The sequence below is a fragment of the Gorilla gorilla genome, chromosome 7 (genome assembly GCF_029281585.2).
Source record: "Gorilla gorilla gorilla isolate KB3781 chromosome 7, NHGRI_mGorGor1-v2.1_pri, whole genome shotgun sequence".
NCBI lineage: Eukaryota > Metazoa > Chordata > Mammalia > Primates > Hominidae > Gorilla > Gorilla gorilla.
The window spans coordinates 151,410,377-151,426,478 of NC_073231.2; the positions used below are offsets into that span (position 1 = coordinate 151,410,377).

The window sequence follows — 16,102 nt, forward strand, 5'->3', positions numbered from 1 at the left end:
TTTGAGACAACTTCTCAGTCTTTTGCCCTGAATCCCTTCAGTTATCCCATCCTGTGCAATCAATACATGCCAGTACAGTTTTATGTCTCTAAAATTTGATTTTGTGCTATACACAATTATATCCATTTTTTCATGATTTCTAGTTTTAATATTAGTAATACCTAACATTTATTAAATACTTATGTATGAGATATTGTTCTGGATAACTTTTAGTTATTAAACCATTTGATCCTCAAAACAACATTGCATGCAGCAAAAAAAAGTTGTTTTATTATTACCAATTTCACATAAGGAAATAGAAAGAAGTGTAGATGTCATAAGAAGTTTATTCGTCCAGGTTACACTTGTTAGTTGAGATATGAACCACAGCAGTTGGGCTCTAAGGTCTATGTACTTCCCCTCCATCCTTTGGTGCCTAATATGGTGTGGTAGCAGAATTTTAGAAATTTGTCTCCACCTAAAATTACAAAAATATTTGTACATATTTTTTCTCTTGTCCTCACATCTTCCGTATTAAATTATTATTTGTAGTTTCTTAAATTTGTATATATTCTATTTCCACCTTATTTTGTCTTTATCTTTTGCTCTATAGAGAAAATCTTCCTCTATCCCATAATCTTTTTTTATTGAATTAATTCTGCTTTTTACTCAAGACTCTCCATTTTCCATAGCAGTCTGAGCTTAGTGTCCCTATTATATGTTTCAGTGGCGAAAACTGCACACCTATGCCATAGGACACATAATGGTGGGGTTTAATTTTCTTTTTTCCTAATGAGCATATATTTTCCTAATGCATATTTTAACTCTAAAATGTAAACTACTGAGGTCAGGATTATGCCTCACTTTTTGCGTCTACAGGGTCCAACAAAATTTCTGGGATGTAGTACTTGTTCAATAAATATGTGTTAGCAATGAATATGCCAGGGTTTACATTTCTATTTAAATAATTCTGCCTCTTTTTGACAAGTATTATGGGTTTTCTTGTTATTTGGTCATTTATTATCCCTGCCTCAATCAGATAATACCACCTGTTTATATTAATTTTTCTTTGTAAGATAGCAACCACCAAACCATCAATATTCACTTAACTTCTTTTTTAGTTTAAATAAATGTGGCATGAAATATTATATAAAAATAATTAATCAAAGAGGGTTAAACAAACAAAAAAAATCAGACATAAACTTGTATTTAGTGGATGGTAAAAACTTACTGTTTTTAAAGAGGGAAAAAATAAATTCCAAAAGCCCTGCTTTAAAGAGAATGCTGGGTTTCCTGTTCTTCTCTGGAATTTAAGATATGTCTCTTTTATCTCATTCCAAAAGTATGCACTCTGAATTTCCTAAAGAATATTGCAAATGATCTCTTCTTTAAGAAGGAAGATGAGAATCTTAATGGACACAGCTAGGTTGGTCTATTCATTATGCTTGCCTTAGAATGCTAGGCCTTGAATTAATGAGTTGAGAGATCACTTTGGACTGGTTTTAGTCAAACATGAAATCCTTAGGAAGCTAAATAAATTCTGAGCTGATTTGAGAGTCAATGACCCAGAGAAATTTTAGACCCTGTTTTCTTATGTAACAACCTTGCAATAGATGGATCGTTTAGCAAGTAGTAGCGCCAGTTATGGGTAGAACTGAAGATCTTACTACGTTCATTTAGCATGGATAGAACCCAATCCTAGTACACTAATGACTTTGACTGTAATGGAAGCCAGACATTGGCAGAGAGAGCACAGCCAAGTCATGTACAAAAGGGGCCAGGGGCATCACACACATCACCATTCACATTTGGGCCAATAAGAAAAAAATACTTAGATTGTAAGAGTTTTTTGTGCCCTAGCTCCAAGTGAGAGAACAGTGCCACCTCCTATGTTTTATTAATAGACCGCATTGCCTCATTGTAATACTATTTAACCATATAGTAGGATCCATTCTTATCAATTCAGTAAATTCATATTAAATATTTATTGCTTTAAAAATTTTTTCTTACTCTCTTTTCCTAAGTCTCAGCATTGATCCCTAAATCAATGCAGAATATATTCCAGCAGTGCTTCTCTGGACACTCAACCTAGGTTTTACTAGGTCATACCAGTATGCTGGCCTTATGGGAGAGAAAAAAACAAGGCATTAAATATTCTTGCCCATTAGATCTAGGAGTATTAAAGCTGCTTTCCTCAGTAAGTATAAGACATGCCCAGCCCATTATGGACCATCACATATGTCAACAAGACCAAGAGATGAGGACTATATGTACATTATAGCAGGGGTGTTAGGCCATAAGTTAGTAAAAAAATCAGAGAGAAAGTAAATACTCAAAATGATTTCAGAGTTCAAATGATGGGAAGAAAATAATACAAAGTAGAATGGAAGGTGCTCTGCATGCTCAAGGAGTGTGTTTCAGGAAATGACAGTTGAGGCAAAAATATGGAAAAAGAGCACCCTAGACTGTTTCTGTGAAAAGCCAATGTATGACCTATGTGATGAGGTATAGCCATGAAAAATGGAAAAATAGCTTGCTAGACAGAAGTACACTGAAGTGAGGGTGATCAACTTGTCCCAATTTACTCTGGATTTTCTTAATTTTAGCTCTCTAATTCCCATGTTCTGGGAAGCCCCTCAGTCCCAGTCAAATCTGAATGATGGACACCCTAACTGGCGGTCTAAGACCTATTAGAATATGAGGTCTACTGAAAGGTCAGTGGTCTGATGGCCAACATCCAAACAACAGCCATAGTCACTGGCAGCTTGGCTTGGATCACATAAAAAATAATTAGAGGAAAAAACCTTTTTGATTTTGAGACATTCTGGCATCTGATATTGTGGCTTTCAGTAGCGCCCAAGCCTCAGCCCAATTTATTAATAACTAATCAGTTCTTTTGCATTTCCTGAGGAGTGTTTTACTTCCAATTATGTGGTCGATTTTAGAATAAGTGTCATGTGGCACTGAGACGAATGTATATTCTGTTGATTTGGGGTGGAGAGTTCTGTAGATGTCTATTAGGTCCACTTGATCCAGAGCTGAGTTCAAGTCCTCAATATCCTTGTTAATTTTCTGTCTCATTGATCTGTCTAATATTGACACTGAGTGTTAAAGTCTCCCACTATTATTGTGTGGGAGTCTAAGTCTCTTTGTAGGCCTCTAAGAACTTGTTTTATGAATCTGAGTGCTCCTGTATTGGGTGCATATATATTAGGATAGTTAGCTCTAGTTGTTGAATTGATCACTTTACCATTATGTAATGCCCTTGTCTTTTTTGATCTTTGTTGGTTTAAAGTATGTTTTGTCAGAGACTGGGATTGCAACCCCTGCTATTTTGTTCTTTCTATCTGCTTGGTAAATTTTCCTCCATCCCTTTATTTTGAGCCTATGTGTGTCTTTGCATGTGCGATGGGTCTCCTGAATACAGCACACCAATGGGTCTTGACTCTATCCAATTTGCCAGTCTGTGTCTTTTAATTGGGGCATTTAGCCCATTTACATTTAAGGTTAATAGTGTTATGTGTGAATTTGATCCATATTTAATAAATGGTGCTGAGAAAACTGGCTAGCCATATGGAGAAAACTGAATCTGGACCCCTTCTTTACACCTTATACAAAAATTAACTCAAGATGGATTAAAGACTTAAATGTAATACCCAAAACCATAAAAACCCTAGAAGAAAACCTAGGCAATACCATTTAGGACATAGGCATGGTCAAAGACTTCATGAAGAAAATACCAAAAGCAATTGCAACAAAAGCCAAAATTGTCAAATGGGATCTAATTAAATGAAAGAGCTTCTGCACAGCAAAAGAAACTATCATCAGGGTGAACATGCAGCCTACAGAACGGGAGGAGCGCTTTGCAATCTACCCAGCTAACAAAGGTCTAATATCCAGAATCTACAAGAACTTAAATTTACAAGAAAAAAAAATCAAAAAGTGGGCAAAGGATATGAACAGACACTTCTCAAAAGAAGACATTTATGCAGCCAACAAACATATGAAAGGAAGCTCAACATCACTGATCATTAGAGAAATGCAAATCAAAACCACAATGAGATACTATCTCATGCCAGTCAGAATGGCAATTATTAAAAAGTCAAGAAACAATAGATGCTGGCAAGGCTGTGGAGAAATAAGAATACTTTTACACTGTTGGTGGGAATGTAAATTAGTTCAACCATTGTGGAAGACAGTGTGGCAATTCCTCAAGGATGTAGAACCAGAAATACCATTTGACCCAGCAATCCCATTACTGGGTATATATCCAAAGGAATATAAATCATTCTATTATAAAGACACATGCACACGTATGCTTACTGCAGCACTATTTACAATAGCAAAGACATGGAACCAACCCAAATGCCCATCAATGATAGACTGCATAAAGAAAATATGGTACATATACACCATGGAATACTATGCAGCCATAAAAAGGAATGAGATCATGCTCTTTGCAGGGACATGGATGAAGCTCGAAGCCATCATCTTCAGTAAACTAACACAGGAACAGAAAACCAAACACCACGTGTTCTCACTCATAAGTGGGAATTGAACAATAAGAACACATGGACACAGGGAGGGGAACGTGACACATGGGGGCCAGTCAGGGTGTGTGGGGAAGGGGAGGCAGAGCATTAAGACAAATAGCTAATGCATGCGGGACTTAAAACCTAGATGATGCATTGATAGGTGCAGCAAACCATCATGGCACATGTATACCTATGTAACAAACCTACATGTTCTACACTTCTATCCTGGAACTTAAAAAAAATAATAATCAGCCGGGCACGGTAGCTCACACCTGTAATCCCAGCATTTTGGGAGGCCAAGGCGGATGGATCATTAGGTCAGGAGATCGAGACCATCCTGGCTAACATGGTGAAACCCCTCTCTACTAAAAATACAAAAAATTAGCCAGGTGTGGTAGCGGGTGCCTGTAGTCCCAGTTACTCGGGAGCCTGAGGCAGGAGAATGGCGTGAACCCAGGAGGCAGAGCTTTCAGTGAGCCGAGATCATGCCACTGTACTCCAGCTTGGGCGACAGAGCTAGACTCTGTCTCGAAAAAAAAAAAAAAAACCTAATCAACTTTATAGTTAATAACCGCTTCTCTGTAGTATCATAGAAGACACTTACTGACCCACCTGTTGCCATACAAACAGCAGTCACATGTGTACAGCCATAGAAAGCATAGAAACACTGCACACAACTAACACTCATGGACAGCACAGAGACCTGAAGAGGCATGTTATGAGGCTGCCATACTTGGAAGTTGGAATTCTAAGTGGAAAGAAGATTGGAAAGATAAGTAGAATTTGAGATGCAGCTTTTAATCTAATATGATGTACTCTCAAGGCAAGTCCCACTTTTATCTCTATCCAGTTAGATCAGTGCTTGTGCTGAATGAAAGAATTAGCTTCTGACTCTGTTAGTTACCAGCTAGAACCTTAAACAAAATTTGACGTCATGACACAGAAAAGTATTTAGGGTCAGAACTTACAATAAAAGGTGGAGGGTAGAGAAGGGAACATTCATCTGGAACTTTCTGTATGCTTTTATATGTTCTCCTATATATGATAGTAGTGGGCCAGGCACTGTTAAAGTAAAACTTCATGTCTTAGTCATAATAGGCAGCTCCAAACAATGGTCTTCGTTTTTGTTTTTGGCATGGAAAAATACATAGACATACAAATGTTCACTTAAGACAAAAATTAGCTCGTATATTTCGGTACATCAGAGGAAGACAGATAAAGAATTTAAGTCCAATTAAGAGAATCCTTGTATCTTCTATACATTTCTGTCTACACATTTCTAATTGTAAGGCAACTCTCATGGCTGTTGTGTTGGTAGTAGCAATTATGTCCATCCCCATGGTCATCCAATCCCTGATGGAATTTTCCTGGTGAAATTGGATTGGTAGAATCAGCTCTTTGCATATTATTTCCAGCAGTATTTCTAGTTCTTCCATACCAGAAGTAAATGTTAATTAATTATGAGTAAGAGCTGTCTGAGAAGGTGGTGGCATAGTCTCGGAAGTAGCGGTCTCAGATGGTGGCATAGTAGTCTCGGGAGTAGTGGTCTCAGATGGTGGCACAGTAGTCTCAGGAGTATTGGTCTCAGGTGTCATGGTTTCTCCAAATTTAGTTGTGTCAAATGTTATCAGATCATTCAACATAGATACTGGGGAACCAGTAAAAGAGTCCACATCACTATAATCAAATGTTATATCCTCTAGGTGAATCATAGGAAATGCTGGTCGTTGAGTATATTCATGTGATGTTATTATATAAATGCAGCATGATAGCTTGTTCCTACAAAGAAGTATGCACCTTTCAGTATCTAAACATCGTCTTCTGCAATGTCCTATATTATTCTTCCAACATTTTTGGGGTTCAAAGCTACCTGTAGAGAATAAAATATAGGTCAAATTTTTAACTCTGGCATCAACATAACTTTTCATTCATTCAAAAATTTACACTGACTGACATCTAGACTAATATGATGTCAAGTACAAAAAGCCATTGAAAGAGACAAACAGGAGAACAAAAAGTGTATATTAAAACTGTGCTATGTGCCATCAAAGAAGTTGTATGGAGAAAAGGAGAAATGTAGAAAAATAGAGGGATGGAGAGATAGAGAGCATAATGAGACTGATACGAAACCTAGAAAGAAAGGATGAAAATGAAAAGCCCAGGACCAGATGGATTCACAGCTGAATTCTACCAGATATACAAAGAAGAGCTGGTATCATTCCTACTGAAACTATTCACCCAAAATTGAGAAGGCAGGACTCAACTTTAACTTATTCTATGAGGCCAGCATCATCCTGAGACCAAAACCTAGCAGAGACACAAGAAAAAAAAAATTTCAGGCCAGTATCCTTGATGAACATCAGTGCAAAAATCCTGAACAAAATAGTAGCAAACTGAATCCAGCAGCACATCAAAAAGCTTATCCACTACGATCAAGTAGCCTTTATCCTTGGAATGCAAGGTTGGTTTGACATATGCAAATCAATAAATGTGATTGCTTATGGATAGCATTTAAAGTACAGAAATTGGTAAACCATGGTGGTTGGAATAATATGAGAAAAAAAGAGGACTAGAATTAAATTCTAGTGAGTTTCAATATTAAGAGATAAGAGATCAGATAAGAGGAAATGACTTAAAAGGACCAATAAGATAAGTCAGATCAAAACAGGAGAATAAGACTCTAGAGTCTTAAAGCAGACCCCCAGCAGAGCAGAGCTCCAGCAAAGATTTGAATATAATAGTTTAGTTGAGAGACAATTCCTCCTTAAAAAAAATCAGTGGAGAAGTGTAGAAATCAGGAGAGCAAGAAATCCAAGAAAAGGTGAGTTATAACCTGTTATTATCATGAGATCATCTATCAACTGCTGGCCAGCAGGATGGCTGTGTTCTGTTTGCTCAGAGGACAATCCCACAGGGAAGCCCAGCAGCCAGGCTGCAAACAAGCCTCAGACTCATGGATGAGCCTGGGGGACATGTTACTTTCCGTTATGTGAAATAGACACAAAAAGATAAATACCACATGTTTTCATTCATAAGCAGGAGCTAAAAAAGTTGAGTTCATAGAAGTAGACTGTAGAATAATGATTACTAGGGGCTGGGAAGGGAAAGGAGGATAGAGAGAGGTTGGTTAACAGATAGAAAATTACACCTAGATAGGAGGAAAAAGTTCCAGCATCCTATAGCAGGGGTCCCCAACCCCTGTGCAGCCAATGGATACTGGTCCATGGCCTGTTAGGAACCAGGCTGCACAGCAAAAGGTAAAAAGCAGGTGTGCAAGCATCACCACCTGAGCTCCACCTCTTGTCAGATCAGCCAAGGCATTAGAGTCTCATAGGAGCATGAACCCTATTGTGAACTGTGCATGTGAGGGATCTAGGATGTGTGTTCGTTGTGAGACTCTAATGCCTGATGACCTGAGGTGGAACAGTTTCATCCTGAAACCATCCCCACCACCACCTTCACCTTGTCGAAAAAACTGTATTCCACAAAACTGGTCCCTGGTGCCAAAAGGGGTCCACTGTTCTATAGCACTGTAGGGTGACAGTAGTTAACAATCATTTACTGTATATTTTCAAATAGCTAGAAGAGACGATTCTGAATGTTCCCAATATAAAAAAATGACAAATGTTTGAGGTGATAGATATGCTAATTACCCTGATTTGATCATTACACATTGTATACATGTATCAAAATATCACTCTGCATCTTCTAAATATGAATAATTATTACACATCAACTAAAAGTAGAAGAAAAAATAGCATTTAGTTTTTATTAAAAAAAAACAAAAAACTTAAAAAAATGTTTAATTGGGCATCAGGTCCTGAAGGTGCAGTGTTACAGAAAAACCTTGAAGAATGAAAGGGTGCACAGTTACAGTAAAAACCTTGAAGAACTAACATCCATTTATGTTTTCTTCCCATAATAGCCTTGAACTGCAAATAAGTGAAATACCACAGGAAAAAAAAATATTACCAAGCCTCAAAGTTATTCTACATGAGGCTCAAAGGACCTGGACTATTTATCCAGCTTCCCCCATAGTTGACAGATGATCCAGAGACAGCTGATAATTTTCTGGCATTTCTGGATTGCCCTGTACGGGGGTATTTCACAAGCAGTTGTTGAAAGACTGGAGATACTGACATTTGCAAGTCGGGCTGATATGCATGAAAACAGAAAATGCATAAAAGGTTATGGGGAAAGTTGTATCAGCTGTGACTACATTAAGCAGGAGAGGAGACTGTTTCTTAAAGGACAGAGTGGTCATTTTGTAGTCAAATACTGCTGAGAGGTTAAAAAAAAGATGAAGGCAGGAAAATGTCCATGCTTTTAGTAGTATGAAGGTAACTTCATACTGAGGAGAGCAGCTTCCGAGTGGTATGAAAAAAGAAACCAAATTGCAGTTGGTCAAAATGTGAAAGAGAGAAGTGAATGCAGGACCTGTAGATGAGACTCTTAAGAAGTTTAGCTCCAAAGAAAAGCAGAGAAATAAATAACTTATTAGAGAGCAATGTAAGGTTAAAGGAAAGCTTTCAGGCTTGTTTTGAAGAACGATAAATACCAAATGGTGCTTGCAAGCAATGAGAAAAGAAACAAGCAGTCTGGGCCCAGTGGCTCACACATGTAATCCCAGCACTTTGGGAGATCGAGGCGGGCAGATCACCTGAGTTCAGGAGTTCGAGACCAGCCTGGCCATGGTGAAACCCAGTCTCTACTAAAAAATACAAAAATTAGCTGGGCAAGGTGGCGAGCACCTGTAGTCCCAGCTACTCAGGATGCTGAGGCAGGAGAATCACTTGAACCCGGGAGGCGAAGGTTGCAGTAAGCCAAGATCGTGCCACTGCATTCCAGCCTGGGCAACAAGAGCAAGACTCCATCTCAAAAAAAAAAAAAAAAAAGCAGAAAAGGAGAGATTAATATAGAATAGGGTGATGAGATGACAGAAGGGCACAGTCACAAATTCACACAGAGCAGACTGATCTTTAGATGGAGAAGACACGTTTCTCCATTTATGGCAAAGGGGACAGAGGAAATGAGTGAAAACTTCCTATTTGAATTGTTTAAATAAATGGGGCATGGGATAAGCTGAGGGGGAGAGCCATGTAGAGGAGAGGAGCAGGAAAATAAAAGACAAATAAAGGTCAGGACAAAATAGTTGTCTAAAAAAGAGGGAAGATGGCTGGGTGTGATGGCACAAACCTGTAATCCCAGCACTTTGGGAAGCTGAGGTGGGTGGATCACAAGGTCAGGAGATCGAGACCATCCTGGCCAACCTGGTGAAAACCTGTCTCTACTAAAAATACAAAAATTAGCTGGATGTGGTGGCACATGCCTGTGATCCCAGCTCCTCGGGAGGCTGAGGCAGGAGAATCACTTGAACCAGGGAGTTGGCGGTTGCAATGAGCCGAGATTGGGCCACTGCAGTCCAGCCTGGTGACAGAGGAAGACTCTGTCTCAAAAAAAAAAAAAAAAAAGAAAAAAGAAAGAAGGTTTATTTACAAGAGAAATGCAGTAGGATTTCCAAGCAGTGTGACTACTCATTTGAGGGGTGAGGATATAAATCTAAAGGGAAACTAGTGTGCTATATTGTATGTTCATTTATCAAGCAGTAAACGGCATGATCATCTTTCTCAAGACAATTGCCCAAGGAGTACCTAGATAAGTGTATTCTAGGCAGAGGAAGCAGCTAGAGATAAGGCTCTATGGAGGAGGAAGGCTGGTATATGTGCAGAAGAGCAAGTAATTTTCTACACAACCTCATTTGAACTGAATGTGATAATATATATAAAACATATATATATGTATGTATGTATATATTAGGCTCACAATAATTTGGTTTATATTTTATCCTCTGGGGAATGTTGGCTCTAGTCCAACTTCACCAATTATTTATTCTACCTTCACTCTTCTAGAGTCATTTATTCTATCTTTGTTATTTGACTGGCTCGATTTTACTTTGTACTTCGTGGAATTTTCTATAAGTTTCAAGTCTAGACCTTCCACTTCTTTTGTGCAAGACAGACTCTAACCTTGCTTCTTCGTTCCTCACATCTACAAAGATTTATACCTTAATTTTTTTCCTCCAGCATTATCCATACTTGAAATATGTCATCTTGGCTCTCTTCTTCTCCTTTGTCTTTGAATTGCCTTGTTCTGTCAATTATTCTTCAAAATTGTTTCTCACTTTCATTTCTTTCTACTGCTTTTAAATTATCCCCTCCATTCTTAAATTAGGCTATAGTCACACAGTCATCAAAGTTTTGGGCCCTTGAGGTACATCTGTGAACTAAACAGACAAAAATCACATGGAGCTGACTTTCTAGCAGAGGGAGACAGATAATAAAAGGTAAATGCACTCCCTGCTAGACTGTATGGTTTACAGAGTTAAATCTAAGACCTGAAGCTATGGAACTACCTGAAGAAAACCTTAGGGAAACACTTCAGGACGTTGGTCTTGGCAAAGATTTCTTGGGTAAGACCTCAAAAGCACGGGCAACCAAAGCAAAAATAGGCAATTAGGATTACATCAAACTAAAAAGCTTGTGCACAGCAAAGGCAATAATCAACAAAGTGAAGATGTAGCCCACAGAGTAGGAGAAAATATTTGCAAGCTATCCATCTGACGAGGAATTAACAACCAAAAGTATATTAATATAAGGAGCTCAAAAAACTCCATTGCAAACAAAAACAAATAATCTGATTTTAAAACAGGCAAAAGATTTGAATAGACATTTCTCAACAGAAGACATACAAACAGCCAACAGGTATACATAAAAATATGGTAAAAACATGGTAAGGATGGTAATTTTTAAATGTATATTTTACCTTAATAAAAAAGTACATTATTTTGTAGATGAAAAGGTGACAAATGGTTTGCAGAAAGAAGGGAGAATAGATTTAAGGGTAATAGAAGATTCATAAACAGGAGTTGCACAAGCCTGTGTAACAAGGTGATGATTAAACAGCTTGAAGGAGGTAAAGGAATTAGTCACACCAGTATCTGAGGCAAGTACATTCTAGGCAGAGGAAACAAACGAAGCTCTATGGGTTGAGTAAGTCTGATATGTTTGGGGAAGAGCACTGGGGCCTGTGTGGCTGTAGTGGAGTGAACAAGGACTATAATAGTAGGAGATGAGGTGAGAGAGGTCATAAGGGCCAGATCCTGCAGGGCCAGGTGAGCCACCGTATGGACTCTTGTTACCGCTCTGAGTATAGAGGGGGCCCTAGCAGAGTTTTGAGCAAAAGTACGTGATCTGACTTCCAGTGTAAGCGGATCATGCACTATGTGTCTTCACAAGATGGTAGAAGGGAAGAGCAGAAGGACAGATATCATGAGGAAGCTATGGCAATAACACAGGTGAGAGATGATGGTGACTAGAATCAGAGTGGTAGCAATGGAGGTGACAAGAATAATTGCATTCTGGATATAATTTGCAGGCAGATGTAATAGACTTCCTGATAGATATGAGTGTCGTAGGATATAGAAAAATCAAAGATAATTCCAAGAATTTGGTTTTAGCAGTAGAATGATGGCAATTGGGAAAAATTCATAATTTTTTTTTCTAGAGTGACAACAGTCATTTTTTTCAAAGAACTTCAGTCTGGAACTATTATGTTGTTAGGACATGTGATCTTCATCACCAGTATCTCAAAATCCTAAAATTAGAAATATGACTAGCAATTGTATGTTTCTAAGTAGGGGAGCCATCTAGCCAAAACATTATCCCATGTGTGGAGTTCTTTCTAAAACATACCAGATATATAATGAGCTAGCATCAACTTAAAATATATCTATGGATAGCAGTCCACTGATAGCTTGGCTTGGTAAAAAGTTGCTTCACAAGCCATCAGGTGCTATCTCACTTGAAAACACATAATATAAAGCCCAGAGAGACTAAATAGCTAAATTTCAAAACAAAACCTATAAGAGAACACAAAAATGAAAATCTCTAAATCAAAGAAATGAAAACTACCTCTCCAAAATAAAAGGGAAAGAGAGACATGGACAATTTGTAGAAAAGTTAAATATACATTAAGCACGTATTTGAAGTTCGACTTCCCCATTACTCACAGACATAAATAAAAATTAAATATTTACATATAATATTTCATTTTTAGGACTTGGCAGGTATTCAGAAATTGATAATACATGAAGCAGACAGAAAAAAGTACATCTCCAGGAATTTTATGCTGAATGATTTATGTATAAGAAAGGTTATACTAGCCATCCTTGTCTATAAAATGTAAATGCACTTATTTATGCAAAAACAATTTGGCTAAGTAATTTAAACAGTATCCATTCTATAAAATTTATACAGTCATTGGAAATACAGTTTTTGAAAATATTTAGTAAATGGGAAAATACTAATAGTATAATAGAAAATTTATAAGTATGCTATACATTTTTATTCAAATAAGAAAACTGAGGAAGAACAATAGATCAAAAATGTTTTGTCTCTTTTAACTTCTTTACAATTTTTTTACTTCTTTACAATTTCAAAATTTCCAAATTTTCAACAAATACAGCAGTTTATAATCAGAAATGAATGTAGATATTAATTCTGTAACTCACATTACATCAACATGTGAATCAAGACATAACAGATCATAGGCACAGTTATAACCATCTAATGGACATGAATAGCATCTTTCTAGGCAACATATAACACCTCCATATTTAACAAAAGCCAAATTTCTTAGTATATAAAGATAATTAAGAAAGTTTAGAAATCTAATGGACTGGATGTTCAAACTCATTTATAACTAAAGTGTCATGAATTCAAACATCAGGACATCATTTTCACATATTAGACTGTAAAACTGAATGTAGTAGAAAACTGAATGTAGTAGAAAAAACAAAAAGGACTGATGAGGGTGTGGGAAGCTGACACTCTTGCAACTGGTGATAGGAGAGAAGAATAGTTCAGCTTTTCTGGTAGGTGGTTTGACTGTGTGTGTGTGTGTGTGTGTGTGTGTGTGTGTGTGTGTGTGTGTCCACGTGTCCAGTCATAAATGAAAAGACATACTTTTGTTTACAAATTTTTCTTGCTGAATTGTTTTTGATAATTAAAGACCTATTTTTCATCAGTAGCGGAGTAATTAATGTGAGGCAATTCATCTGCTCCTCCTCAAAGTTTTACTTATTGATTAAAAATAATGAACTAGGTTTATGTATGGATAAGATGTCTCTAATATATTGCTAGTACATTGCAGAACAATTCACATGGTGCATTTGCAATTGCATTTTTTAAAAATCTAAAAGGTATACACATGCAAATATAAATACATTTGTATTTGCTAGGATATATAAGAAATTGGTAACATTGATTGATTCTGAAGGGTAAGACTGAAGAACTGGTATTCTTGGACAGACAAACATTTTTCTTTTCCTTAAACCCTATAAATCTATCGATTGCTTGATACATAAGTCAATTGCAAGTATTATTTTTTAATAAAAAGTTAACAATTTTCAAAAGTAGCATTATTAAATAGTGGAAACAGACTGTTCCTATTCATCTAAAATTAGAAGCTCCCCATTGGTCACTAGTCTGTCTATCCTGTCTTCACTCCACTTATTTCCACTTCTACCCCAAACATATATATTGTCTCTTCCATATGATAGTGCTACAGAATCTATAAACTGTCAATGGACTTGTTCACCGTACCTAAGAACATGAAAGTGAGGGCCTCCCTCTGAAGGTACTCTCCGGGCAAAGAAGAATTCAAGATGCTAGGAGAACTAATAGGACACAACAATGAAATAGATACAACAGAATAATCAAAATGGAAGTGAAGTGAGGCTGAACTAACATTGGATAGTTATGTAGAGAGAGAGATAGGGTGGCTCAGAGCATTAAGGAAATTCTTGTCTTTGGAGAAATGCCTCAGAGGACATCCCAGCTTGCTAGATGTCCCTAACAGAAAGATTCTCAGAGACTAGGGGCATGGAGCTGCCAAAATACGAGCATTCTGCTGCTTTGTTGGCCCAGATTTTTCCTGCAGATTCCCTCTCTTCCCATCATGATACCAGGGGAGCCCAAGGGCAACAACTCATCCTAGTCATCATCTCTGCTTTATAGGGTTCCATTACCTTTGGTCACCTGAGTTAGCAACCCACAGATAATGAAGGTCAGCACCAGGATATTCATGGCTCCTGGGAGAGAGGAAGCTCTGTGTCCTGAGGAATACAGAACACTGCACAGCAAGGAATTTAAGTGGTCACCTTTACTGGTCTATCATGGGTGATGAACCAGAGAAGGGGAAAATGCCATGCCACCCAGATCACCAGACTATTAATTTGCAACACTGAGTGTGCATGACACAATAATGTCTGCTTCCAGAAATTATTAAAGAAAGCTGAGGCCTTATGAGATGAGCTATTATCCCGTAGAACTGTAAGGTCTGATGGAAAGAAACAGCCCCAAGAGGAAGTTTTTGTTAACTTTAGATGGGCTCAATTGTCCTTCTCCTCTGTCTGTATGCAGCACTTTGTACATACCCAATGACAGCAGAATGGTGTGTAAAGATATCACTTGTGGCAGTCCAATAGCTTACAACATCCGGTATTCACCTTTTCTTCTGAGTGATCACCCCAATATGAATTCCTGTGAAACAAGAAAGACACTTTTTAACTAATAAGTTCATAAGATTCCATCAATTATGAGACAGAAGGAATTTGGAATGAAAATAGTGAAAACAGGAAAACAGGTTTTATTGGTGCTCTTCTTTTTCCCGTTCCGCTGTCCCATCAACTCTTTTCCCTCATTCAGAAATACAAATAAGAAATGAAATATTGAGAGAGAGGAAACATTTTAAAAGGAGAGGGAGAGAGAAACAGAGAGAGGAGAGAGGCCCAATGTAACATTATGCCCCCCATCCCCACTACCAAGGGAGAAAAATATAGGAGACATTTGTGAAATTGCCCAGTAGGAGTGATCAGCATTTTATCTCCTGGAAGAGTTTGCTGAGCTGTATTTCTCCCACATATGTTTAATACCACTAGATACCAAGGAAATCAGGAAAATTTTAAAAAAATTTTCTAAACAGCTGCACTGTTTAGAAAAAAAACTGTAGCTCACTGCCCGTGTTCATTTAATTTTACATTAACATGCTCTGGAGGCTGACTGATTTTCAGTGTGAAAATACAATATACAAACTGTTCTTGGAATTATTTTTAAACAGAACTAACATCAGAATCATCTGAATAATCAGAATCATCTATTTTGGAAAAAACCGGATTCATTAAATGACTCTTTGGCCAAAAACTGTTTGAGAACAATGTTAACATGGGAATGCTATGCTTTCTAGAATTTGACATTTTCAGCGATCAAGAATTTCTATATTTTGTGAATGGAAATACCACTGCTAACAACAAGATGCTATAAATAGAATGATGATTTGTGTTTTCAAAGTCGATATATTAGAACGATGTGAAAATAATAATAAAGGCGAGATATTTTGTGGCAAAGTTATCTCAGGGTAAACCCTGCAGCTGCAAGTGTCACCAGCGAGTATTCTGGGTGAAAATGGGAAAAGGGTTAAAAATGCAGGATGGCCAAAGCCATCCTAAGCAAAAAGAACAAAACTAGAGG

The 16,102-nt window shown here is 37.4% G+C and overlaps 1 protein-coding gene across 1 annotated transcript; it reads right to left on the reverse strand.

Moving 5' to 3' along the window:
• Positions 1-5,968: 5,968 nt before the first annotated feature.
• Positions 5,969-14,659, reverse strand: LOC134759048 (beta-defensin 125-like). The gene is made up of 2 exons (XM_063709004.1): positions 14,602-14,659; positions 5,969-6,384 (listed from the first exon to the last, which is right to left on the reverse strand). The coding sequence occupies exons 1-2, from the start codon at positions 14,657-14,659 to the stop codon at positions 5,969-5,971; spliced, it is 474 nt and encodes a 157-aa protein (XP_063565074.1).
• Between the last annotated feature and the right edge of the window lie 1,443 nt (positions 14,660-16,102).

Bases quoted from the DNA above. Each gene is read 5' to 3' on its own strand.
- LOC134759048 (XM_063709004.1), bottom strand. From the start codon at position 14,659: ATGAATATCCTGGTGCTGACCTTCATTATCTGTGGGTTGCTAACTCAG. The intron at 6,385-14,601 runs GTAATGGAACCC...TATTCTCTACAG, and splicing joins GCTAACTCAGGTGACCAAAG to GTAGCTTTGAACCCCAAAAA.